Source organism: Otolemur garnettii, unplaced genomic scaffold, assembly GCF_000181295.1.
Source record: "Otolemur garnettii isolate 467f Iridium unplaced genomic scaffold, OtoGar3 scaffold00089, whole genome shotgun sequence".
In the NCBI taxonomy this organism is placed as follows: Eukaryota; Metazoa; Chordata; class Mammalia; order Primates; family Galagidae; genus Otolemur; species Otolemur garnettii.
The window spans coordinates 5,000,736-5,028,382 of NW_003852484.1; the positions used below are offsets into that span (position 1 = coordinate 5,000,736).

The 27,647-nt window shown below is 41.2% G+C and overlaps 1 protein-coding gene across 1 annotated transcript in view; it reads left to right on the forward strand.

The window, feature by feature from the left end:
- HGD (homogentisate 1,2-dioxygenase) overlaps window positions 1–27,647 on the forward strand; it is a 45,207-nt gene that overhangs the window by 12,074 nt on the left and 5,486 nt on the right. The window contains exons 5-12 of the mRNA XM_003795088.3: window positions 12,531–12,590; window positions 14,247–14,338; window positions 15,538–15,572; window positions 16,347–16,426; window positions 16,948–17,047; window positions 19,049–19,173; window positions 21,116–21,220; window positions 23,419–23,545. Coding sequence (XP_003795136.1) covers window positions 12,531–12,590; window positions 14,247–14,338; window positions 15,538–15,572; window positions 16,347–16,426; window positions 16,948–17,047; window positions 19,049–19,173; window positions 21,116–21,220; window positions 23,419–23,545 — 724 coding nt within the window. The remainder of the gene's footprint in view (window positions 1–12,530; window positions 12,591–14,246; window positions 14,339–15,537; window positions 15,573–16,346; window positions 16,427–16,947; window positions 17,048–19,048; window positions 19,174–21,115; window positions 21,221–23,418; window positions 23,546–27,647) is intronic.

Consider the following 27,647-nt stretch of genomic DNA (forward strand, 5'->3'; position numbering starts at 1 on the left):
ATAGTCTATTGTGGTGACAAGTTGTTGTTACATTCTCTTCAGACCTAGAAACTTCTATTCTTTGCCTAAGACTTTCTTCTTTTTGGTCTAGTGATGAGTGGACTTTTCCTCTGGATATTAGTATTCCTTATATACTCCGCTTGCACCAAAGAGACAGACCCAATGTTATAAGGGACTAAGCTCTTCCTTTTTAACTTTCTGAGAACCCCAGCCTTTGTTCCTGAGTTTAGGTGTATGTCCCTGATAACTGGTTTACAGCACAGGAAGAAAACAAGACCTAAGTTTGGATCTCTGCCCTCTACTTGCCAGAGGTGTCCTTGGGCCATGATGTTTCAGCTGTAAAATGGGATGATAATAACATCTGCCCTGCAGTGCCATTGTGCAGATTACAGGAGAGAACAGGTGTGAACATACTTTGCACAGTACCCAGTAAGTGGTAAGCAAGAACCATGGTTCTTTAAAAAAAAAAAGGAACCACGATTCTGATACAGCCATTTTGACATATTCACTTAAAGGAAGTGGCAGTACATGTAAATCTCAGAATTCATATTTAGGGAAATGTGTTTATTCATTCTACATTATGTTTTTTTCTTTAGCCCTCATCTGCCTGTCTGTCTCTCTCTGTCTTTCTCCCCTCTCACCTCCTCACAGCCCAAGGAAATTTTCTGTTTCCTCTTTGTTGCCAAGACATTTTGTCTACACCTGCAAATTTCCCTCTCCTAAATGCTTAGACTTGGTAAAACCAAAACCCAGAATAATTCATAGTCACCTTTGGTTTCCTGCCCAGTTCTATCTCTTCCCTTAATTAAGGAAATCTCAGATAATTAAGTACCTGCTTGAATGCTACCCACCCCTCTCCTACAAGGACAGAAAAGGAGGTATTTAGGGTGAAAAAACATGAATTAACATTTAAAATATAATAGAACCTCTGTAAGTTGACTATCCCAGGAACCGTAACAAGCAGGTCAACATGTGGAGGTGGTCACCATAAGGAACTAGGTCTACTGTACTGATACAGATGTGTAGTACATGTCCAGGTTATGAAAATCAGGTCAACTTAAGGAGGTGGTCAGTGTAGGGAGGTGGTCAACTATTGTATTATCAACCTTACAGACAATTTTGAAACTGAGATAGTTTGCTAAATAATTAACCCTTAAACTTGGGTGAAAGCCAAGGTCTCTCGCTGACCTATAGATTGCCTTTGAGCATATTGGGAAAAGGCAGCTCCTGTTTTTAACCATCCACCCCTTAGACTCGATCTTCACTCTTAAGGGGACACAAGGCCAGACTTTCAGCCCCTGCCCCCATCCCTCCTTGTGTCGGTCACAACTTGCACAATCAACCTGGGGACCTTGATTTCACAGCACTCTTGAGTTTCCCCTGGGCTCCTAATTCCATCCTAGTTTTTCACCTTCTCCCTCACATTCAGGTTAGGAAGCACCTGGCAGACTACCTTCACTGAGCCATTTAATCATTTACCTCCTCACTCCATCTCTTAAAGGGTCATAAAGTCTTGACTGTTAAATGGGTCACACCTCAAAATCTCTAATTTCTCTCTGAAAGTTGTAACAGCCATACTTGTTTGTTTTTATTAATAAAAAGACCTGACTGTTTGATAACAGAACTCTATCTCTCATTAAAAATGAATACTTAAGTTTGTAGGATTCCTGTCAGGCTAAATGCCAGTTAAACATTTCCTATCTGCTAGCTGCTAGTTTTGAAGGTGGAGAAACTATTGGACCACAGTAACCTTTCTAATTCTTTTCTTAAGGTGGCACAGCACATCCTCAATTCTGTTTCTGACAATTCTTTCAAATAGAGACAAGTCTCATATTATAAAAACCAACAAACAAAAAACCAGGGTGGCTATAAAATCAGCAAATAAACACAAAATTATCTCTGAAAATTCCTTAAACCATGCATAAACAACAAGATACATGGTTTTGTGTGTGCTATCCTCATGGTAATTACGCATATGAAATCTAAGAACCATTGAACTTCAGTGCTTTTCAACTTTTTTATTTCCTGGCACACTTAAATCATGTAGATAAAAAAAAAAAATGAGTGAAAAAAAGGATATGCTTAACCGTGCTTTGAACTCCTTTTGAAAATAATTTAATTAATGATCTTTAAAAATTTTTGAGACACATCTAAGTTCCCCTCACAGCACACCAGTGTGCTATAGCACCCCGGTTGAAAATTACTGGCTGTTTGACTAAATGAAAAGTTACAAGGAAAGTCTATATACAGATTTTGGGAATTTCAATCATGTGCCCTTCACATTACAATGACATCGCTAGTGGTTAATGGGGCAGGTTAGGGAGTCAGAAAGCCCCTGACTGCTCATGTGTTCACAACACATGTCTAAGCTCTGAACCTTAATACAACTTCTTAGACTTGCTTGTGGTTGTGTGGGCAATAGTGGAGGCATACTTCCTTATATATTTTTATTTGGGATGGAGGATTAGGTTTAAAAGCTGACCTTTAAGGAAAATGTGTGAAGGGACTCTACTGTGAGTGTGATGTAATATATGCTCAGTGATATCTTTTTATTATGTATCATTAATTTCATGAGCACTATTGCTACATTTTATTTAACATGAATATACCCCTTCATAAGGATTATTTAGGGGTACAGGTGGCATATTCATGGAAGCTTAACCTTGTTCTAATAGAATTTTTCTAGTTCTGCCTTTTTGAGAGGTGGAGGCAGAATCTGACTCTGTTGCCCCGGCTAGAGTACAGTGGGATCCTCATACCTCACTGCAACCTCCAGCTCCTGGGCTCAAATGATCCTCCTGCCTCAGCCTCCCAAGTAGCTATAAATGCAGGTACACAACATGACACTTGGCTAATATTCCTTTCTTTTTTTTTTAGAGATTGAGGGTCCTCACTCATTCTCACGCTGGTCTCAAACTCCTGACCTGAAGCAATCCTCTCATCTTGGCTTCATGGAGTGCTAGAATTATAGGCATGACCTTTAAGGGAAATGTTTTGTCTTATTATACAAGGAACATATATTTACAAAAATGCAAATGATATAGAAATTAATAAAGTAGAAAGTGGAAGTCTTCCATTATAGGTGAGAGTAAAGTATATAAATTATTCATGTTGGGCCAGGTACCTGTAAGTCCAGTACTTTGGAAGTCCAAGGTAGGGGGATTGAATAAGGCCAGCTGAGAAATTAGCCAAGAGTGGTGGTGCAAATTTATGGTCTCAACTACTCTGGAAGCCAAGGCAAGAGGATGGCTTGAGCCAAGAGTTTGAAGTTTCCGTGGTATAATGGCGCCACTGTACTTTAGCTTAGGCAACAGAGCTGGACCTTGCCTTAAAAATAAAATAAAGTCTGGGTGCAGTGACTTATGCCTGTAATCCTAGCCCTCTGGGAGGCCAAGTCAGGAGGCTCCATTGAGCTCAGGAGTTCAAGACCAGATGGAGAAAGAGTGAGATCCTATCTCTACTAAAAATAGAAAAATGGGCCAGTGTTATGACAGGCAGCTGTAGTCCCAGCTATTTGGGAGGCTGAGGCAGGAAGATCACTTGAGCCCAGGAATCTGAGGTTGCTGCGAACAAGACTGGCACCACGGCATTCTAGCCTGAGCAGCAGAGTGAGACTCTGCCAAATAAATAAATAAAATACTATACATATTCATTCTTTATTTTACAAATAGTTAACGAACATTTTGACCAGAAAAATTGAGGCAACCAGATTAAATAGCTTGAGTTATACAGAAGCATCAGAATAGCTCTGTTAGAAGTTTCTGCTTGCTTTCAAGTAGACCCTGGATCCATATTTGTTAACTCCCCTTCCCGTGTTTCTCATTCTAACCTTGCTTTTCATTTATCCTTGAACTTGATTACCATTCGCTTGTTTTGAATTCCGTGTGGAAGCCACCAAATGAATTTCTTTTCCAACATGCATCCTGCTTATTTGAAACTTTATGCCACGTACACTGGAAGAGATGTGCTTCAGAACTCAGTAGTGCCTCTGTGAACACCAGCTCCATAAAGGTAGAAGTTTGTCATCCTCCTGACCTGTGACCGGTGTCACCTGCCAACTGCTTCCCTTGCCCTGACACACACTCCCTGGCTGTTCTCGCAAAATCTATCCTTTTGTCTTTTCATTTACACCTTCTTGACAAGTTAATATCTCTTTCCAATTTTATGCTTCATTAATTAACCACAGCATTCTGCATTCATCACTTTCCCCCTCATAACCTCTTCCAAATATGTACTCCAGACTCTCATCAAGAAAGGCTGAGAAAATTATATTTAGATATCTAGCTGACAGTCCTTCCCTGCTGAAGCCTGTATGATAGGTATATCTTCACCTGTCACAGACTAAATCCAATATTTCATCAGCTTTGCCAACTATCCACTTTAGTCATCTCTGGGAATTTGAAGACCTGAAAATTGCCTCATATTTCCTCCAACCTTACATTCAGTCCCAAAGACAGCATCATGAAATATGCTATCATCACTGTCATCTCCTCCCAGGAGACTGGGGACTATCTCCTCCAAAACCTTAATTGTCTTTAGTGTGTATTTAATTAATCATCCAAGAATTAATGCAAACTTTTCTGAATGTATTTAAATGCAGCCCGTGGACATAAGCAAGTTCAATTCATTAAGCTCACATAAGAAGTATTCCTAATTTTATCATGTATCTTCTCCTAATTTCTGAAGCCTCAGAATTTAATGAACAACTCAGCATCCAATTTAACCATGATTTAAAAGATTTTAACCAGTATTCATGAATCAGCATTTCTCTTTAGAGGGCCTTTGGCACCCATAGCTCAGTGGTTAGGGTGCCAGCCACATGCACTGGGGCTGATAGGTTTGAACCTGGAGCAGGCCTGCTAAACAACAATAACAACAACAACAAAAATAGCCAGGCATGTAACATGTCTGTAGTCCCAGCTAGGAGGCTGAGGCAAGAAACTAGCTTAAGCCCAAGAGTTTGAGGTTGCTGTGAGCTATGACGCCACAGCACTCTACTGAGGGTGACACAGTAAGACTGTCTCAAAAAAATAAATAACTAAAAAAATAAATAAAATAAAATAAAAAGTACTTTTCTTATTACCGTATTCCTAACCTTTTGATTATGGGAAAGTCAAAGTCTTGACACAGTTAAGACTCTACTGAGGATATTGCTTTTTGGTCTCAACCAGTATAATTTGGAGCAAGTAAAAAATATCTCAAAGCTGAAGATTTCATCTCCAGGTACAGACACATTCTAAAGTACTGGTGGTTAAGACTTCAACACATGAATTTAGAGGAGGAACACAATGCAGCCAAAGATACTTTCCTTTCCTATCTAATATCAGCTAGCGATTCTCACTTTTGTTGGATTCTCTTTGCCTTAGAGATGAAAAGATTGCTGTCATTGATAAGAAATACCCAGTTTAGATAAACCAAGAGGAGGAACTCCTTGAGCAACAGAGAATTTTCCTAGGCCACTTTGCTTCTCCCTCCCTGTTTCCTACCTCCTCCCCTCCCCAAAACACACATATACACACACCTCAGCAGGGAAGATTGTAGAGGACTAGTTTCATCCAAGATACCTCCAGTCCTACACCTGGTATAAGCTCAGAGGCCACATTGCTGTAAGTCAGGCCCACTGCCCTGGGGTTTGGAAGCCATTTTAAGGCTCCCTTCATTGTGGTAACCTCACTTACACTCAACCATTTTATCTCCCTCCAACCATCTTCTGCATCTTTCCGATTTAACTTTCTTTAATCTAACAAATATTCCCATGCATTCTCATGACATTGTTGCTTCTCTCAATGTCTTAATAATCACTCCCTTAAAACCTCCATTAGGGGGCCTAATGGCTGTGCCTGTGGCTCAAAGGAGTAGGGCACTGGCTCCATATGCTGGAAGTGGCAGGTTCAAACCCAGCCTTGGCCAAAAACAAAACAAACAAAAAACAAACAAACAAAAACTCCATTGGGTGTTACCATGAAAGTATCCCAACTCAGCTGGTTCATACTGAAGCCACCATAGTCTTATCCAAACTATTTTCTCCCTGTTGCTTTTCTAGGCCTATTACTGACCTAATCATTTTTTTTTAAATACACTCTGGCTTGATCCCTTAGCATGATCTTGGAGAACTTATCCTTTTCCTTCTATATTTAATTCAGTGCTAAGTCCATAGAATGGTGATGCACTAAATTATTATGTTACCAGAGGACTTGTTGAAAATGTAGATTCCCCAGCTTCACTTCCCCAAGATTCTAATTCAGTAGGTTAGAGGGAGTGCTCAAGGGTCACTCCAGATGTTCCATGCAGGCTGGCACTGGATCACACTTTCAGAAATGCTGCTGTAATGTTTCCTCCTAAGATCACTCTGGTTCTCTTCTTCCTTTTCTTAACTCCACCTGGTTCAGAACTCTTTTCTTCTTACCTGGACTATTATAACTGGTCCATGTGTCTTCATCTCCCTAACCCAAACCCTGCTGCTGGACTCAGTTTGCTAAATTATCATCTCAAAAATCTTCAAATCCCACCATCGCCTCTCCCTCCCTTCCACTGCCTGGCCAATCCAGTGCAAGTTCCCAAGACAGAAGATCAAGAGCCCTAATTCACTACGATGGGCTTTCAAATCCTCATGTCCTCTGCCTACAAGTCACACTGGAAATGTCACCATTCAAGGACAACACAACACCTTCCGTTCTCCTGCCATGGTACTTTATGCTCTTTTACCTAGAATTTCCTCTTCTTCCCTCACAAATATTCATTCATCCAAATCCCACCCATAATTTAAGACTAATTATATTGTTTTGTTTTCTTAGCAGAGCTCCTTAGATCTGATAAGACTCATTGTAAATAACATTTCTTCACTGAAAGCTTTCAGTATTTCTCAGAGTATTTGAGAGGAAGATCTACGTCTCCATCATCTTCACCTGATCTGCAACAGCCAGCACTTGCCTTCTTCCAATTAGTAAAATCCCAAGTATTTGTTGAATTTACTCCCTGGTAGCTCAGATCCCATTATCCTATAAATAGTCTAGACTGCATTCCCCTAAATGCATTCCCTGGCATTTGCCAACACTGCAGTGCACATCGCCCTGTTCAGCCCTTTTGGACAGCTTACTAGCTATTTTTACAGTACATCTCTATCAACTTACATTTCGCTCCTTGGAAAGATATTGAAGCTGTCTGCAAACCAGATGATTTCATTGCTTGTATCTCTTATTTTCCATGTATAAGAATGTTAAAGAGGCCCTGTGCCAGGACTTATTCCTAAGGGAACATTACTGTTTACATTTCTCTTCTGAAGTCATTTCCATTTATTCATTTCCTTGTTTTCCTATTAAGAAGCATTCACATTTTCAGCATTCCCTGAGGGAAAAGACAATGTCATATCACCTCCAGCACCTCGCATAAAATCTGACACACGGAGAGGTTCAACAAATATTGTTTGGATGAATTAATATAAGGGGACTGGACAAGAATGTTGACCCTGAAGGACCTCAGGAAGGTTAGTGTCCCAGGAGTCGGACTGGGCCAGGGTGACTCAGCAGTGGACAAGCAGTAAATAAGGGTCAGATTTGAAGACCAAGTACAAGAACATTAAAAGGAGGCAAAGCTTGGGATCAGAAGCCAAGATCAGGAATAGTTTGGGAAGCAGATTACAGGGTTCAGAGTATAATTAATAAAAGGGGTGAGGGGAGTGTTGGCATCAGTTCTTGGTAGAGAAAAACATCAGTTTCTCTCACTTCTAAAAAAAGAAGTGGTAATGGTCAACATTGGTCTATTAAAAGAAAGCCCTTGGGGCAAATGGGAATCTAGGTTTCTGTCCTCGATGGCTCACCTGTAAATAAATTACAGTGAATTGGATCCTTCTTCCCTGTGCTCTTGCTTGTTACCTCAAAGAACTCGAATCAGTAAAAGCCTGATTTTCCTCCCACACAACTCATGCTACCTTTTTTTCTCAAAAGGCTAGATATTCTGAAGAATTCAATGAGCCATTGTTTCATTGTGTTCACCCTTATCTTTCCTAGTCTGGATGAAACTCACTACTCCAAGTATCCTGGGTCTCTCCAGGCCATAGCTGCTGCTAACAATTGCTTATACCTTGTGATCACCATTTCACCTATAAGTTACTTCAAAATTCTTGGATAGGTGCTACCAACTTCTAGTGCTATGTCTACCTCTCCTCGGCCAACACTGTTGACAGCATCCAATCCACCCAATGTAGTTGAATTCATGGAAGTTTTGGAGAGAATCTCAGTACATCATACATTCCCGGTGTTGAAAGGGATAAAGGGCGAACTGTTAGTGTTCTGACTCTGGAAACACTGTGGTCAATTCTCTATTTCCTTTTCATCTCCGAGCATAAATTTTGAATTTTGATCATTAAATGTTGTCACCAATTCTCTGTCTTCCTTAAATACTCTTAAAAATCTTCAAGAATTTTGAAATCTAAATTTGGACACCATTGAAGATGCTTTTCAAATTATTTTTTACCACCTCATTTTTGTTAAGTAAAAATTTATTTTCCAATATATTTGCAGAATACAACTATAAAATATGTGGATCAATGATAGAACTAAAGGAAGAAATAGACAAATCCATAGTACACACATAGTTGGAAACTTCACCCCACTCTCAATAGTTGGCAGAACAGAAAATCAAAAAATTATCTAGAAGTGATGCTTTGGCACATGTATAAAGAACTGACTTATATTTTGGAAATAATCTTTAGACTTTTAGAAACATTTGACAGTTTTCTAGCCATTGCTTGAAAGTTGTTTTGCCTTCCAAAAATCTCACAAATTTGCTTTAGTCTTATGTTCTTTGATATATTAGCAATGTTCTCTGTGCCTTAAATTCATTCATCCATTCAATCATTCAAAAATGATATTGTTGAATATAATAAAATGTAATATTTATTGATGCCTACTATAGTCAAAAACATCGGATTGGACATTAAAAATGGTTTCATTGTTTTAGAAATGTTTTAATAAATAAATCTTGTATAGGGGAACTATTTAGCAATAATATACAATATGAATAAAATAAGTTGTTAAGAAAGTTATAGGATGATAGGAGTCCTATCACTGCCATAACAAAATACATGGTCTGGGTAGCTTAAAAAACAGAAATTTGGAAGTCCCAGTTCAAAGCATCAGCAGGGTTGATGTCTGGTGAGGGCTCTTCTTTGGCTTACAGACAGCTGCCTTCTCACTATGTATGGCTTTTCCTCTGAGTACTTGTTGAGAGAGAGTGAGATCTCTTCCTCTTGTAAGACCACCAAATTTAACAGCTTAGAGTTCCACACTATGACCTCATTTAACTTTAATTCCCTCCTAAAGGCCCTGTCCCTAAAGACAGTCACATGGAGGTTGAGCTTCAAAATACGACTATGAGGTGAGCATACTATTTAGTCCATTGCAAGGACTAAATCATTTAACAAACATCCTTTACTAGTTTACTTTTTTCAGAAGCTCTTCTCTGCAGAGAATTATGGAATTAGAGTTCTAACCAGCACCTCATTGTTACATGTAAAAAAAAAAAAAAATGTCTGAGGCCACAGAGTAAATGGTAACAAGAGGCAGAGGCAGAAACTAAGTCTTTTGGCACAGCCCAATGCACTTCTCTCTTGATCTGGCCTTGGATCAGAGGGTTACTGCTCTCTAGCCTGCAAAGAAGCTGAGCATCTGGCTTTAGTAAGATGTTTCTACACTGCACTCTGTGGACTCTTCCTACTCATTCTCTCCTCAAATCTCTCTCCTCATGATTACCAAAATATCACATCAGAACTCCTGACGAAAATCTCTTGCCCAAAGACCAAGCGCTGGCTTTTCCCTGTGGGTGCTGGGCTTATCAGAACCACCTTGGGGTCTTTTTTATCCTTCAACACAGTGGTTCTCAACCTTCCTAATGCCACGATCCTTTAATACAGTTTCTCATATTGTGGTGACCCCCCCAACCATAAAATTATTGTTATTGTTAGCAATGTATTAAAGGGTCACGGCATTAGGAAGGTTGAGAACCACTGCTTCATCATATAGGCCCTGCATGACCCAAATATAAACTGTGAATAATCTTCTGATATCAGTTCCAACAGATAAACGACTCCTCTTCCTACATCATCTCTGTCATTTGATGGGAATTAATTGTTGCTTTAGAGAAGTTACATCAAGGCCATCGCTTCCTCTGGGTTGTGGGCCCTACTGAAGGTGTGCTCCCTACATCATCACGCAGTTGCCTTTCTCATCTGCCACTTCAGGCTCTTTCTCTCTTCTCATGATTTGAGGGCTGACATGCTACAGAAGACTTTGAAAATGACCAGCAGACCTAGTCACCATCAGCTTCTCTTGTTCAGTCTTTCCCATTCACAGAAAACAAACCTCTTCTCTGGGGACCAGACTCTTATTTCCACATATACAGGTATTTTAACTTTAGGCAGATGTACAAAGATATTGCTAAGTGCAGCAAACCAACAGTAAATCCCTTCCTACTGGGACACTGGGATTTTTCTCTCTTTCTCTCTCTGCTTCTCTCTTCCCCTCCTCCCTCTTTCCCTTTTTTATTTCTTCTCGCTTTTCTTGCTTTATTTTTTTCCTTGAATTTATAAATCCTTAGGCTTGTCAAGTCATCCTTGCTATTTAGTAACTGGCATTATCATTGCCACATCTGACCCAATATGCCACAATTTAGTTGGTTGATTTGTTGGTTGGTTGAGTGTGACTGGATAGGCTTTTCTGAGCATGATGTTTGCAAAGTTTAGCAATACAAGAAACACAAAATCTCTGGGTTGGGATGTGCTGGTTCTTAACCCCTAGCTGCACATTTGAAGAGTTTTTATAAAATGCTTATGCATGGGCCCCACCTTCACAGATTCTGATTTAATTTGCTCTTGGTCTCTCCATGTGATTCCCCAGCGTTGAGAATTTCTGGATGAAGCTAGAAGGTTTCCCAGACAACCACTGATATAATGGAAGTTAAATCTCTTCCCTTGGGAAATCTAGAATGATGATTCTTTCTGAAACTAAGATTCTAGGTTGGATTATCTTCCAGACAATCTTCCTGGCTATACAAACTCTGCAGTGCTACCATAGAAGGAAGGGGCAGGTAATGGTCAGTAGCAGACCAGAACCTCCCCTCAAAAACCCAACAGTGCCCAGCTGTGAACTTCCTCAAGTCAAGAGATAACCTCCTAGGTCAGTGGTTCTTCTCCGGGGGAAATTTTTCCCTCAAGTGACATTTGGCACTTGGAGTCATTTTTGGTGGTTACAGCTTGAGGGAGTGCTACTGGCATCTAGTAGATAGAGGCTGGAGATGCTGCTAAACCCACAATGCACAGGACGCCCCCACAGCAAAGAACTACTCAGTACAAAATGTCAATAGTGCCAAAGTCGAGAAACCCTTTCTTAAATCCTTGCTTTCATGTCCCCACCCCTCCAACTCCAGTAGAAACCAACCTCAATAGAGTTAATCCTAAAGTGTTTCCTTCTTTCTGATTTCAATACTGTTTTCCACATCAACATTTTATATCCTTTTTAAATAGTCTCAGAATGTGATCATCCTGCTTTGCTTTTAAGAAAGGAAGGCTGCTGCCTGTGTTTGTCAGAGACAGAATTCCCCCAGTGCTGCCTTTTCCTCTTGCTGCTTCCTTTCCCATCTGGGGAACACAGAATGAGCTGAGCCCTGTGACCTGATGGAGGCTGTGCCTAGCCCACCTTGTCTAGGCACTGCAGCCAGGAGAGCCAGTCCTTGGGGTACTGATCACGCCAGGAGGTGTGGCACTGGGTTTATCAGCTGCCAGCCTGGCTGCGGCAGGCCTGCGTTGATTAAAGAGTGCCGGTCTGACATTTTAAGTAGGGTCTATACCTGCTGATTTCTCTCCCCACTTCCTTAGATCATTTCATTATTAAATTAAAGATTGTTGTGATTTAAACTGAATCGTCAGGAGGCCTGGGGACAAACGTAGGTTTTGGTGAAGAAACTAAACGCAGGACTGCATTTACCAAATCCTATCTCAGCAGGGTGCTTTTTCTTTGTCTTAAAGAAATAATTTAAAACTCCAAGGGCTGAAAGTAGAAGTAGAACCTCTCCCTGCAGTGTCAGGAGCCCACACAGAGAGGCTGGCATGCCAGGAAAGGGAGCTGATTATAAATAGCATGAAAAGCGGCATCAGTCAAAACTCACTGAAGTGCCTGAGCAAAATGTTAAAAGAAACAAATAGCTTCTGAAAACGGAAGCAACGGTTTTTTTGATCTTTATAAGTTAAAGTGCTAAGAAACAAAGACAGTTTATCTTCCTATAATTTTAAACATGCACACATGACATACAACACAAATGCACGTATAACGTACATACAACACACACACCAACAGAGCTTCCTTAATAAACTAATGGATAATCATTAATTTTACAATAACAAAAATCACAAGTAGTCAGAGCCTCGCAGAAGGAGCAGCTGTCCTTTTTCCTCTATGTAATTGATGCTATTTATTTAGCAAGTCTATGGTTTCCCCTTGTGAAATAATTTTCCTGTACGTGTATTTTTTTTTCCCCAGTTGAGATGGAAACCATTTGAGATTCCAAAAGCACCTCAGGAGAAAGTGGACTTCGTGAGTGTAAGTCAGTAGTACCCACATTCCCACTGCCCTCCTCTCATCCACGGTGAGTGACCCAGCCATTTGCAAGCTGAATATCAAGCAGAAGCGGGCTTCTAAAAAGGCAGCAGAGATAAAAACCACCTGCATAAGCTTTGTGGGCCAACCAAGGGGCGTCTTACGTATGGACACCAAAGGCACTTGTGAGCTATTTACATCTCAGAAAGGCCAATGGAAATTGAACATTTTCCTACCTCAAGCTCCTTTGCTTTTGGCTAGAACAGGGGCTCTTAACCTTTTTGCTCCAGGGATCCCTTTGAGAAGCTGGTGATGGCTGTGTTTTAAATCGTGAAAAATAAATTATATAAAATTACAAATAAGCTAATTATATTAAAATAAAAATAATTTTAAAATAAATTTGGTTTATTGTCACAAATATGCTTCCTTGTGAAGGTACTAAATCATAAGCCCTAACTAAAAAATATAATAAGTATAAATTATTTAGAGATACCTATATGGTATAATAACTATAATGTTATATAAAAATATTCATGATTTCTATCATTGAAAAGGGTACAAACACTTCTAATACTGCTGTGGTTGTTTGTCTATATTCATATTAATTGAATATGATAAATCTCACTCAGGTGTTAGTGAAAAAAATATATAACATTTCTCTTATCCAAGTTCATGTGTCTCCTAAAATGGATGTCTGGGCTGGAATGGTATCAGTGAAGGGGGCAGCTCTAGTTAGAACAATGCTGATTAGAAGCTCTATTGGGTAGTTATAGGTGGGTTATTGGAATAACTATGCTCTGAGCAAGGAGTATGTTGGGGACAGGAGAGAGAGGCACTGAGAAGGTAGAGCCCAGAGAGACCAGTGGAGGGTTCTGCAGACCAGCTGCAGCTCAGGCTGACTTATGGAGTCTTCATGCCCAGCCGTAGGTCAGATTGTTTGAATCAACTTAGAATTCTTGTAATTCTTATCTTTATTAAGTGCTCCAAATCCTGTGTAGACTCACTTAAATAGACCCCAAACTTACAAATTGAGTTAAAATACAGAAAAAAAATACCCCTCCCCGTGAATTATGGTTATCTGGAAGAGCAGGGCTCCTTTTTAGTGGACTCTCCATCTGCAGGTTTGAGACTGAGCAATGTTTTGAGAAAGCCCATGTGTCATCTGGGCACACGGCAGAGAGAATGACAGTCACTCAGAATGCATTCCTCTGCCCTGTCCGGGAGAGTTAGGCTGACCCTATTCATAAGCAGAGGGCTATGTACATGGTGGGGTACACCTGAGGGCCACTAACTTGTCCCCAATGCTGCAACCTCCCTCCCCAAGACTCCTAGATGGCCTAATATTACCTTTAACACCATCTCTCCTTCTGGTTGATCTTAAGCCTCAAACTGATAAATACCAGTTTAGAATTGATGTTCTGGAGGTTCATCTGATATAGCCATTAAGACAATCCAGATTTAGGCTGTGGCTGGTTATAATCACGCCCAACCAAGCATAACTCAGTAAATTCCAGGCTCCTCAGAAGCAGCCTGGATCAAATGTCCCACTGCTCTCAACAGGAGGACCCTAGTAGAACTTCATCTCGTGACCCTAAGGGAGAGAGGGAGGGCTGCCTGTTGGGCACATTCTCATTTCCCTATTCTGTGGGTTTTTCCCAGGGCCTGCACACCTTATGTGGAGCTGGAGACATCAGGTCTAACCATGGGCTTGCTATCCACATTTTCCTCTGCAATACCTCCATGGGGAACAAGTAAGTGGCTCAACATGCCACCTCCTACATGCTGTTGGCCATAGGGTAAAGGCCAGGTCTTGCTCTTGTGAAGTCACACTTGCACCTACATTGTTTTTTTGTTGTCATTGTTATTGGACTTTTCCTCAGAGCGATGTTGACATATATTTATTGGTAATAAAAATAAATAGGCATTTTTCATCTTGACTCCCTTGACATAAACAAGAATGTCACATCATGATGCAAACAGAAAAAGGAGGATGGGGTGCTGGAATGCAGGCATAGTTCAAGAGGCATTTTCAAGCAGCATTTCTAAGCAGGTTTGAGTCAGAATATTCTGACTAAGGTTCCCCTGGGATATTCTTGAAAACAGTCACATTGCCTGAGCAGCCATTAGGGCCACCTGTTGGTGGCAAATTAAGCTAACAGATTTTGGCTTTGGCTAATAGTTTTGTGTAAGCTTAAAGTTTCTAAGTAGAGGAGCTTATATATCAGCTTTAAAAAATATCTTAAAATGTGTAAATGGCATTTATGCCTTTTCTTTGGAAAGCAGAACATCACAGCAGTTTTAGACCCTATCTCTGGAACCAGACCTTTTGTGTCCAAAGCCTAGCTCCGAGCTTCCTGGCTGAGTGACTTGTGTGTGCCATTTAACTTTTCTGAGCCATGTATCAGGGCCAAGAACACAATTCTATGACAAAGTGCTGGAGATCTCCCTTTGGGTACAACACACATGAGGCCACTTTCCCTCTCCACTTGAGCCACACTGGTTTTCATTCACCTCTTTCAACCTGCCATGTGCCCTTCTGCCTCAGAGCATTTGCATACGCTGTTCCTTCTGGCTGGAATGTTCCCTTCCCTCTTCATACCCTCCCCTAGATAATCCCTTCAGATCTCAGGTCAAATATGTCTCTTCTTTGAAGAAGCCTTTGCTGACTTCCCTATAGATCAAGACCCTATTCTTTCATTCCCTTGAAATTGATTTTCATACTGCCATTACAGTGGGCAATGATGCAGTTCTGCAATTATTTGATTGCTTGCTGACTCTCCACAAGACTCTAAATTCTGCTAGGACAGATACTGAGTCATTTTGTTCACCATTTTATACCCAGCTCCAAGTCTGGTACGTAGTAAACACTAAGAAGTAATTTGTATTACAAATTAATTTAGCAAAATAGTGTTGAAAACGAAAATCACAGGAATTACTCTGTACATTTCAGATGCTTTTACAATTCAGATGGGGACTTCTTGATTGGTGAGTTCTTCATTTCAGACCTTCATTGTTAATTGGTCCCTAGTCATAAGCTCCTTTCTAATTTATGCAAATTATTTTACTTCATCCTCCAATCTGTCTTACTTTATTTAGTACAATCTACTGAGGTGTATAGGCCACTGATTCCTGGTATTCCATAAAACTGAAATTCTATTTTCTGGTCAATCTTTGCCTATAACTTCTGGGCTTTTCTAATGTGGGATATCTAAGTAGCTAAAAAGAAATGAAGATTAATACCAACATGGGATTAACTTATTAAAATAATTCTGTCTTCAAACTCATTCCATAAAAAACCCATCTGTCAGTCATAACTGCAATTTAAATTCAGATTTTCATGAGATCATATAAAATGTAATATCTAAAAGAGATGGTTCTGGTCTGCTCATTCTATTTGATGGTTTTTTAGTATTGGTATTTTGGAGTCAACATTTTGATATAGACATGAGACAAGCAAATACCAGCTTTTCACTGGTGCTATGAGAAATGGATGACTTTCCATCCTATTTCTGCTGTCCATTTTGGCTAATTCACGAAACTGTGTATATACAAGCTCTTTATCTGCAGACTAAAAGAAAAAAAGGCAGTCATTTCGAAATTAAGTTGTCAAAAGATACATTGCTCCCCGCCCCCAAGAGAGTCAATAAAGCTCTTTTCATTTGGAATGAAAAATTAAATGCAGCCCTTAAGCTTTCCCTCTTCGTGAAATGGTTCTCATATGGAAAGCATTGCTCATCACTGCCCCATCTCTTCCTCCAGTTCCCCAGAAAGGGAAGCTTCTCATTTACACTGAGTTTGGCAAGATGCTTGTGCAGCCCAATGAAATCTGCGTCATTCAGGTTGGTGATGTGTCCCCTTCTCCCTGCCTCTCACTAATTTGGGAGCAATCAGATGTTTCAGCTGCTGCTATTTCCAACTCTAAAATTTCTCTGCCATGTCTGGGCAACAGGGAGGGAGCCTGAAGTATGCAGGAGGCTCCATGTGCAGGTTGTGCAGGCTTGGGTGCCTGTCTTGTTTTAATACAGCACACGGTACCAAAGCAAAGAGCATTTGTCACTTCACTTTCCTAGATATTTATACACATGCTGAGTAAAGCTCTGTTCCCGTTGATGGTGGTGGGGACAATGGAGGGACATTTTTTTTATACTGTTATCTCTAGCACCAATGAGAGATTAGAATAAGATTGACTTGAGTCATAGATGTGATTAGGAGTGTTTCTTTCTAACTCATCTGGACATCTCTCAGACATAACTCAACAACCAGAGATTTGTTCTTGCATGTGGCACTGGCTCTGAAGTTGCTTCTTCATAGCTCTAGGTGGGAGCTGAGAGGGCACACTCTTGTCTGCTTTCCATTCCAGAAAGGAATGCGGTTCAGCATAGATGTCTTTGAGGAGACGAGGGGCTACATCCTGGAGGTCTATGGCATCCACTTTGAGTTACCTGACCTGGGACCCATTGGTAAATCTTCACTGCAAGCCTCTAAGCCTCATCTTAATATAGGATGCAGATAAACATCCTTCTTCCCTCACTGTCTCACTCCAACTTCACCTCTCTCTGGACAATTTCTTCTCTAGGCCAAGCATCTTCCCATAAAATAAATGCATAACCGAAAATGACCCAAACCAACCCATTAGAAATCTCCCCAGAATACGTCAACATTGGAGATAAAGACATTATACAATAGATTTCTGGTTGTCCAGTGTACACTGTAAAGGATATAGAAGTTGACTCTGTGGGCCAGAGTCACTAGGAACAGCTTCACAGAAGGGATAAGATTTGACTAATTCTTAATGAAAAGTTGAGGAGAAGAGAATAGTTTTGCAAAAGCATGCACATGTGAATGAGCTTGGTGAACAGGAGGGAGATCCTTAATGGATTGTGCGTTGACAATAAAACAGGGAAAGCCATAAAAATGGACAGAGCTGTACTCCTGTAGAAAGAAGGACTGGGTAACTCATCTCTCTGAACCTCGTATTCCTACTGAGCTCACTCCACAAAGTCCATATACCTAACCATCAAAAAAGGTGCATCACCCAGTTCAACAAAGGAGCTAGGAACCACAGCCCTGTGTGGCAGATTAAAACATTCAGAAGTGAACAAAGGTCCCTTCAGTCCCCATCCTTCTGGCAAGCTAGAGGCAGGAGATGTGGTGTTGGGGGTGGAGGGGTGTTCTCAAAACATCTCTTAAAGCGAATGGAGTGACTGGGAAAATTGGCCCTTGATTTCATCTTTGGTCACACCTCCCAGTTCTTCCCTTCCTTGTGAACAGCTTTTTAGAGCAAAACAGGGACAGGCCAGCATGTGCCTTCTGGTCACTCCCCTGAGGGATCCAAATATGCAGAGGAAGGTGGGAGGCAGCAGAGGCAGCTGGAGCCATGGTGGGCCTGCTGTCATCCTGCTCACCGCCCACTCTTCCCACTTTGCTCTGGCTTCCTGCTGCTCTGCAGTCAGCAGAGCCTCCAGGTTCCATGGAACATGTGCCCTCTGGAACATATATATAATTTACTAACCAGCCGGGGGCTTATTTTTTTTAACCCCAGGAGCTGGAAATGATAAAACACTCCCCAGGTTTCTCTTCTCAGAGTTAAATTATGTTTTTGCACTTATGCTTTTTATATTTGGTCTTTTGATTTATTTTCTTTCTCTGGAGGGAACACTTGCTCCTAAGCAAAGGTAAGCAGACAAGTCCTGAACACTTCCCCTCTGAGTGGCAGACAGAAGTTTTCTCATGCTGGAAAGTGGTTTCACAGACTTGGAGTCTGAGTTCTGTCTAAGGAACAGAGACATGCCTGGGGCAAGAGTATATAACCCTTCCTATCTGAGATAACGGATTGTAGATGAGTTCCAGAGTCATCAGAGTTTCCTTGAAAAGAAAAGGTCTAGGATTCTATCCTATCTTCCCCTTTCCTCTTTTCTAGTCTGTCTTTCTTTCCTTCTCCCCACCCCCGTGACCTGTAGTGACAAGACTACTGCATAAGAAATAGTTTTGTTTTTCTCATAATTGTTGTGTTAAGACATTTATATTTGACCTTTAGACAAATTCACATGTACCCTAATAGGATAACTCATAGGCGTGATCCCCACAGTATCATTCTAGTTGGATGAGAGTTTTTCAAACTGTGTATGGAAGCAACACACTGTATCCTATGATAGAATTAATGTACACAATTATGATCTAATAAAAAAATTTAAAAATATTAAAAATAAGTAAAAAAAAAAAAAAAAAGAAATAGTTTTGTTAACCATAGTCAGTCCACAAACTTAGAAGGTGATGCTGGTGATGATAATAATGACTTTTGTAAATTTTTTCTGATCACATTCCTTGGATCCTCCTGAAAAGGCACTAGACTGAGAATCCAGCAAATCTTTAGGCAATGAAAGCAATTTGTAGAGTGGGCTCTTCATCTGTCCTCTGTCATTTCTAGGTGTCTAAAAGACTTTTGGGTTATTATGTTCTAGGAGCCAATGGCTTGGCCAATCCTCGTGATTTCTTGATACCTGTTGCCTGGTACGAAGATCGCCAAGTACCAGGAGGCTACACTGTGATTAATAAGTACCAGGGCAAGCTTTTTGCTGCCAAACAGGTAAAGTAAGAGGTTTGGTATGCAGAGGAGGGAAGGAACCTATGGATTGGGCACCTATGGATCGCCAAGACTGTGTTAGATACTTTACAGATATCTTTTCGTCTTTACCACACAACTAAGGTACAAAGTGGCAGAACCAGCATTCGGACACCTATCTGTCTGACTCCAGAGGGTGTGCTCTTTTCACTCACCAGACAAGGAAAAACCTGGCAATATGTAGGTCTCTAGAAACAGCCTCGAAAACACAATATACAGGCAGCATAATAGGTCTGAAAAGGAAAATGATATGCAGATCAGCCAAGATGCATATTCTCCTATCACTACCATGTTTCAAATACAAGCAATGGTTGATACAAAACAAGCAGAACTCCATTAATGAGCTTGGTTTATACCACCAGCCTGGTAAATTCAGGACCTAAGCAAAGGCACAAATACTAATTAAAAAGTATATGTAATCTATCATATATTATTATATAATATTACTTAAGTAGTGAATATATAATATATTAGAATAAAATAATTATATCATAAAAAGAACCCAAAGGTCTCTTCTGGTTAGCATTATTTGTTTGCCTTATTTTCTCTATTTGACTTACTCTTTGTATCTGCCAAAGGTATGTTACCGATAGAGAACCACCATTCTAGAAGCAGCCAGCAACTCCTCCAGAAAGGTTTCCACTTTCCACATGGACTGTGTGGTGGTTATTCTGTGTGATCCCCCACTGACTTATTCTCCCATCTTTGGCATGATCTGTAACCTGAGAGCACAGGTCTGTATGGACTGCACCACTCGGGCTCTCTAGCCAGCTAGCTTCTACATGGGTTCACCCACAGAAAATTGAAGGGCAGAAGGAAAGACGGGGTAGGGTATTTCTCCCCTGCCTTCTTGCTGTTTGGGACTGTGTTCCTGGCAATAGCTGCATCCGCTATAGTGTCAGGTCCTGCTGGGTAGCCCCACTGGTGCCCTGAAGCCGGCTCACACTGACTTGCAGGAGCCATGCACATATTCTTGCCAATTTTTGTTCAATGATGTCATATTAATAGCTTAAAAACCATCATGGTGAGAATATTTACATCCTAGAAATCAGAAAATACTATAAATCAAAGCTTTCTATTTTTCCCCAGAGAGCCAGTTATTAAATATTTACCAGTATACCACTGGGCAGCCCCTTTCCTCACGGTTCTAGCTCTTGCTGGAGTCCTGTAACAATATTTCCCTTCCTTATTCCACATGCCTACGAGTGGCAATGTCTTCCCATTATTGCCATTCTCAGATACCTCAACAGCTCTTGTCATGCCAGTGAACCTTAACCACTCTTCCATAGGTATTCCCTTTATTAAAGCCTTTAGGACATTCTGAGTTGGATTGTATGTTCTAAACAGACACATGGCTACAGTGGAGACTACCTTCCTAGAGCAGAACACTGATCCCCTCCTACCCTAAAAGAGGACCAAGAAGCATCACTTTAAGATTGCTCTGAGATCTGAAGTCCTTGGGGTTGAAACACTGAGAGGTGTGCTCCCCTCTCCTAGACTCACCCACCTAGGCACAGTGGCTAATGGAAGCTTCTCTAGGCTATAATTACCTGGAGCACCATCATAGCAGGTGCCCTCTGCACTAGGAAACCCAGACTGGGAATTTCTGATATCCATGGCTAAGTTAAAAATTGTTGAAAAGGCACTTCTTGCACATGTGATCAGAAGGCAGCTGCAGCTTATGAACTGGAAAAATAGGATTAGTGGTTAAGTGAGGGGCTGGTAAATCGAGGTTGTGTGAAGCAACCATGAAATGATTAAGGGTTATACTTCTCCCAAAGGATGGTATAAGTAAATTAAAACCAGAATCAAATCAAAAGAAGAGTTATGCCTGGTACATATTGTAGGATCACAGCTACAAAAGCATTAGAAGCTAAAATTATCCTTTCTTGCTTTTTGTGATTAGGATGTCTCCCCATTCAATGTTGTGGCCTGGCATGGGAATTATACGCCCTACAAGTATAACCTGGAGAACTTCATGGTCATCAACTCGGTAGCCTTTGACCATGCGGTAAGTCTGAACCATGAAGTGGCCCTGGGGACAGTGCAATTCTTGAGTGAAAGGGATTCACCGTAGACCCTTGACATTCACAGATTTAACTTTTCCATTATTACCCTTGGAAGCCCTAGTCCTTTGATGAAGTAAGCATAGCATAGGTAGTGAGGGAGCCAGGCCAGATACTCAGCATTCACCCACGAACACAGCGTCACTCTTTATAGAATATTCACAGTAATTCTCATAGATGGGTAAAAGCTTAGTTTCTCTGTGGATCACTTATTCTGAAAAAACAACCAACTGCTAATGTTAGTGATGAAGGGAGGAGAAAAGAGCATTTATGGATTTGGAGAAGTCTCTGTCCTCACAAATCTTGAGTCTCTCCTGCATGCTCTGGCTGCCTTCCTTCCGCAGTGCCTCCACTCCTGGCTGATTTGGGCAATGACAGAGCAGACGGCCCCCTTCCAACGTTGCTCATGTTCAGTGGTTGGATTTAAACCAGAGAAATTCTACAGTGGGAATTTGGTCATATTTTTCACTCAGTAAGCCACAAATAGGTTTCTGGTCTAAAGTGCAGGCCCCAAAGGCCCCACATTCTTGATAAAGTGCTTGTTCTGAGATCCTGGGGGAAAGTTCATTTTGCAGCCTGGTTTGTAAGAGATTAACTCAACCCACAAGCTGGAGGGATAATTAGAACAGAAGCCAGAGAATCACAGACAGAAGGATTACTCTGAGGCAGTTCATCGTATCTCTGAGGGGGGACAAAACTACCTCTCTGAACAGCAGCAACTCTTAATAAAACAAAAGAGGAAAAGAAAAGTGAGACAGCAGGCCCAAAACAGCATGAGAAAAGATCCCCAGACTGACAAAGCTTCGTTTGCACCTCACTACCTTTTCTTCAATAGTTTCAGAGAAACAGATGAAGATGTGTTAACTCTCCCAGTGATAAAAGTTGAGTTTCTTAAAAATTTGAATTTATTACAGGTTCAATACTTTCTGTACTGCTGCTATAGTTATTTTTCCAAAATTTGGATCTGATTATTCCACCACTGCTTTAGAAAACCTTTGCAGGCTTCCCATGGCTTAGGATTAGGCCTGAGCTCTGAAGCCTGGTATTTGATGCTCTTCACCATCTGTCCCTGGGCTCATTTTCCAGTACCACCTCTTGCCCCTCTCCCTTCTGTCATCATACTGTGGGCTTTAGCCTTCTCTCTTCTTAACAAAATCTCTGCATGCTTTGATGTCTTTCTGTGATTAAAATTCCTTTTCCTTCCCTCTCTCCCTTCCTTTCCTTCCCCTTCCTTCCTTCCTTCCTTCCTTCCTTCATCCCTCCTTCTACTTATCCCTCCCTCATTTTCTTTCCTTCTCTCTCTTTCCTTCCTTCTTTCTCTCTTTCTTTCTTCCTTCTTCCTCTTCATTCTTCAAGATCTAACTCAAATATCACCTCCTTTTCAAAGTCTTCCTTAATCCTTTCAGGTAGAAATAGCTGCTTTACATCTACCCCAGAAAATAGATTTCAACCATCTTTGAATCCCCAAGACCCTGGCATGGCATCAGAAAGCAAACATGATTGCCAATTTCAATTAAATTGGATCTCTGTCTTTCCTACTATAGAGTCTGATGTTCTTTCAAAAGTATAACCTTACTCTACCCCACCTCTATACTACCACTACCAAGACTAGTGATGTAAATGGCATATTTTAGACCTGAGAGTCAAGCAAGTATGGGAAAGCAATGAACCAGTCAGTCCTCAGACTATCTTGACCACAGATCCTATCTGTAATCCCTGTGATTCTCCCAAAGAGAAGCACATCTACACTAAAACTTGGATCTTGTTTTATTTCTATTCCCACCTTACTCTGATCATCCCTTCTGCAGCACATCCCAGCTCTCATCACCGTGATCTGAGGTTGAGAGGCAGCCATCATTGGTTCTGAGGGCCATGGAGTACTAGGTTGCATGTAATGTAAGCTCATCAGGGTGAAAAAGCAGCTCAGAATTCTCTTAGCTGGTGTTAATTCATTTGTCTTCAAGTACAGCAAGAGGAGGAAGTCAGATGAGTGATTACTTCACCTTGATGATAAGCCAAACTTCCCTTGTTGGATCAATAATTAGATTGTTTCTTGAAAACATCTTCAAGTGTGGATGAAATATGTATCACTGTCTAGTCACCTCCCTTGCCTCATTTGTTCAGTCTCTCTTGAACTTCACAGGACCCATCCATTTTCACGGTGTTGACTGCCAAGTCTCTCCGCCCTGGAGTGGCCATCGCTGATTTTGTCATCTTCCCACCTCGATGGGGGGTTGCTGATAAGACTTTCAGGCCTCCTTATTACCACAGTAAGTCTCCTGTACCAAGCCACAGGTAGAAACCAAAGAGACAGCAAAGCAGTGCACACTGCTCATTGGGAATAATGCCTGGGTTTGGACATTTTGCCTGGGCTTGAGTTCAGGAACCTGCCTAAAGCTAATCCCAGACTAGAAGTAGCTTAAATACCACAACTTCTCTAGGGATGGTAGCAATACACTGACTGAGCCTAGATCTCAGTTTCTCTGGCCCTGAAGGGAGGAAGAAAGGCTGGCAAAGTATGAAGCAAGAAGTTTCTTTACATTTCTCATGTGTCTTTTGGGAGATGGGAAATGGTGAGGATGTTGTCAGTTTGTTGTTTTTGGAAAGGTCATTACCTACGGCTATTCAAGAGCCAGTTAAATGTACCTTCTCCAATTATTTTGGAAGGGCAGTGCAGACTACAGTCCATACTAGGGGATGAACTCCATTCTGGAAGGAGTTTCTGTAGAGTGTTTGTTTCCTAGAAAGGACTCAACAAATCTCTATTTTTATTTTATTAATATTCTTATTACTGACAGACAATTATTATTTTTGGCCAGATTCTGCAGACCTGTTAAAATTGTTTAAAAGTACTAAGTCATTCAGTCCTTAGAATAGTAAAAGAGAGGTAGTATCATTGTTTTCTTCTTTTTCAGACAATGAAACTGACACAGAGGGATTAAGTAAAATCTGTGGTCCCCACAGAGGGATTTGACATGGTGCCTAGTACACAATGTGCTTCTAACAATATTATTTAATAAGTGACTGCATCACCAAGAGTGAATAAAGTACTCATAGCTGTACTTAAGGTGGACACTTTTAACTGTGCAACAGGTAGCTGAAAATCAAACCTAAAGATCAGTGTATAATTCTACTTGCTGGAGTTGCATTTTTTTGTGTGCATAGAGCTCTGGAAAGACTTTAAGATGCATTGTGGCTAGAACATGCTAGCAAACAAATCCTTCTTTAGTTAATATCCAGGCCTTCTGTTTCTGTGGGGAATTTAGGCATCTTAGAGGGCAGGGGACTAAGGCCCTTGGGATGGAAGGAGACCACTTTGTGGTCAAATGCTAGCATCTCCCTTTTTAGGTGACACCATCATGGTGGAGAGAAGAAAACAATCAGTGCTTTGGGAATAGTGTCATTATTGCAGGACCTGTGAATTGAAACCATTTGACTCTCGCCAAAGATTATAGAAGGAATTTTATTTTAGCTGGCAGAGCCACAGCAGATTAGAATCCAGAATGGCCGAGCTCCCCATCAGCTCCGTGTTTGTCCTTTTACTGGACTCACAAGTAGACAGACAAAGCAATTGACATATTATTTCTCACTGGAGGTGTTGAATCATGTGCAGGGTTTACAGAAGCGGAAGCAGGCAGCAAGCATTAGTTTCAAGGATCCAGGAAGCTAAGTTTTACAAATTCTTAAGGGCTGGGTCACCCTGGGGAGGACCTTACAGGTGTGTCCTTGAGGTTCTCTGAGAAACCTTTGGGGTTTTTTTTTAGACTTTACTTTTCTCAGGTATCCTCCCTCACCATAAATCCTTTCTAAAGCATGTCAAGCCCACTAAACACCCTAACTTTTCCCCTCCTGGAAGTTAGTGCCCTAGAGCAGTGGTCCCCAACCTTCTTGGCACCAGGGACTAGTTTTGTGGTAGACAAGTTTTGCATGGATGGTGGAAGTGTTGAATGGGGAGAGGTTATAAATACAGATGAAGCTTTGCTCACTCACCCATTGGTTACCTCCTGCTGCACAGGGTCAGTCCTCACAGACTGCAGACCAGTACCAGTCCATGGCCTTGGGTTGGGGACTGCAGCCCTGGAGAACTTGTTGTCAAAGAGAGAGAATTGCCCTGGCTTATAGCCTATACTTCACATGCATATTTAAGGCCAGGCACATTGGCTCATGCCTAAAATCCTAGCACTCTGGGAAGCTCAAGTGGGAGGATCACTTGAGCTTGAGAGTTGGAGACAAACTTGAGTGACAGTGAGACCCCTATCTTTACTAAAACTAGAAAAATTAACCAGGGATGGTGGCATGTGCCTATAGTCCTAGCTACACAGAAGGCGAAGGCAAGAGGATCTTTTGAGCCCAGGAGTTTGAAGTTGCTATGAACTAGGCTGAGGCCACAGCACTCTAGCCTGGGTAACAGAGCAAGACTCTGTCTCAAAAAATTAAAAAATAAAAACAAAATAAAATATTGTAGTGAGCTTAACTCTATGCATCTGAGGTGGTGGTTCTCACATTTTAGCATGTGTCAGAGTCATCTGGAAGTCTTGCTAAAACACAGATTTCTGGTCCCCACACTCAGAATTTCTGCTTCAATAGGTCTAGGATAGGACCTAGGACTCTGAATTTTTACAAGTTCCCCAGTGATGCTGATGCTTCTATTCTAAGGACCTCACTTTGAGAATATTAGGAGATATAAAAATCACTTAGAATACCTTTTTAAAGAAGTTTATTCTCAAGGCCCACCCCCAGAGTGTTTATTAGTTGGTTTTGAAGTGGAACCCCAGAATTCTGCATTTTTATCTAGCAGGTCAGGGGATTCTGAAGGAGGTGACCTGCAGACTGCATGTTGAGAAATACCGGCCTCAGGTTTGCCTCTCTACAGAGGTGGAGGAATAATAGCGTGATCAGACTTGGACAAGTTTGCTACTGTGTTGTAGGCTCTCTACCCGCTCCTTAATTTTGATTTGTAATTTGGACTGCCTGAAACAAATGACCTTGTGAGATGCCTCCTACAATTTTTTTTTTTGCTTTTATTTTATTTTATTTATTTATTTTTTTATGGAGACAGAGTCTCACTTTGTGTCCTTCAGTAGAGTACCTAGCTCACAGCAACCTCTGCCAACCCCTGGGTGCCTGGGTTTAAGTGATTCTCTGGCCTCAGCCTCCCAAGTAACTGGGATTACAGGTGCCTGCCAGAATGCCCAGCAATTTTTGGTAGAGACAGGATCTCACTCTGGCTCATGCTGGTCTTGAACCTCTGAGCACAGGTGATCCATCCACCTCAGCCTCCCACAGTGCTGCGACAACAGGCGTGAGCCACCACGCCTGGCCCAATTTTTTTTTTTTTTTTGAGACAGAGTCTCACCATGTCACCCTCACTGGAGTGCCGCAGTGTCACAGCTCACAGGAACCTCAAACTCTTGGGATCAAGTGATTCTCTTGCCTCAACCTTCCAAGTAACTGGGACTATAGGTGCCCATCACAATGCCTGACTATTTTTTGTTGTTGTTGTTGTTGTTGCAGTTGTTATTGTTGTTTAGCTGGCCTGGGCCAGGTTCGAACCCACCAGCCTTGGTGTATGTGGCCGGCGCCCTACCCACTGAGTATGAGCGCCGAGCCAACCTCCTACAATTTTTTAATAATTCTGAAAGTAAATTTGGCCCCAGGATAGACTGTATAAAGGTGTGGTGGCCCTGAGTTAGTTGCAAAAAAACACAGAACCCCAAGTTAGAAATCAGACCAGAGATGTTAAAAATATTGCTCTAGCAATATTCAAAATCTTTGCACTTTGATGTGACTTTATAAGAGAAGTAGGGATGTATTTCTGTAGAAATATCACCTCCAGGCATCTTAATTCACCTTAGTCAAATAGATCCAGCTTTAATCAGAAAGACAACGTCCATCCTTCCACTATCCTTTGAAATGTGGAAAATGATGTAGAAATGTCATCACCAAACTCATTGCTACCTAAATTCGTATTCAGATCAAAGCTGAAGTCTGTCTTGCTTTCTTCTTAAAGTTCTGCCATGAAGGTGACCCTGAGGACACATACTAGAGCAAGGAGTGTGACAGCAAATTTAAATTATGAGCAGAACTGTTTTTAAAATATAGATACTTCATGCTTACATTTGCTTCTTTTGCTCTGTTTCTACTTCATAGAGAAAGAAGCAGAGCTACGATCTAGATCTTACCTTTTCTGCAGCAGCTGTCACTCTCATTCACTTCATGGGGCCTGTACTAGCTTTTTGTTTTCTGAGAAGGGTGGGTGTGGCTGCTTTGTCCATAATAAAAGGACTCAGGCACTTGGACTCACCTGTATGGTATCCATCCCAGCAGGCAAGAAGGACAGGCAAAGCAAGAAGGGCAGGTATTTTTTTTTTT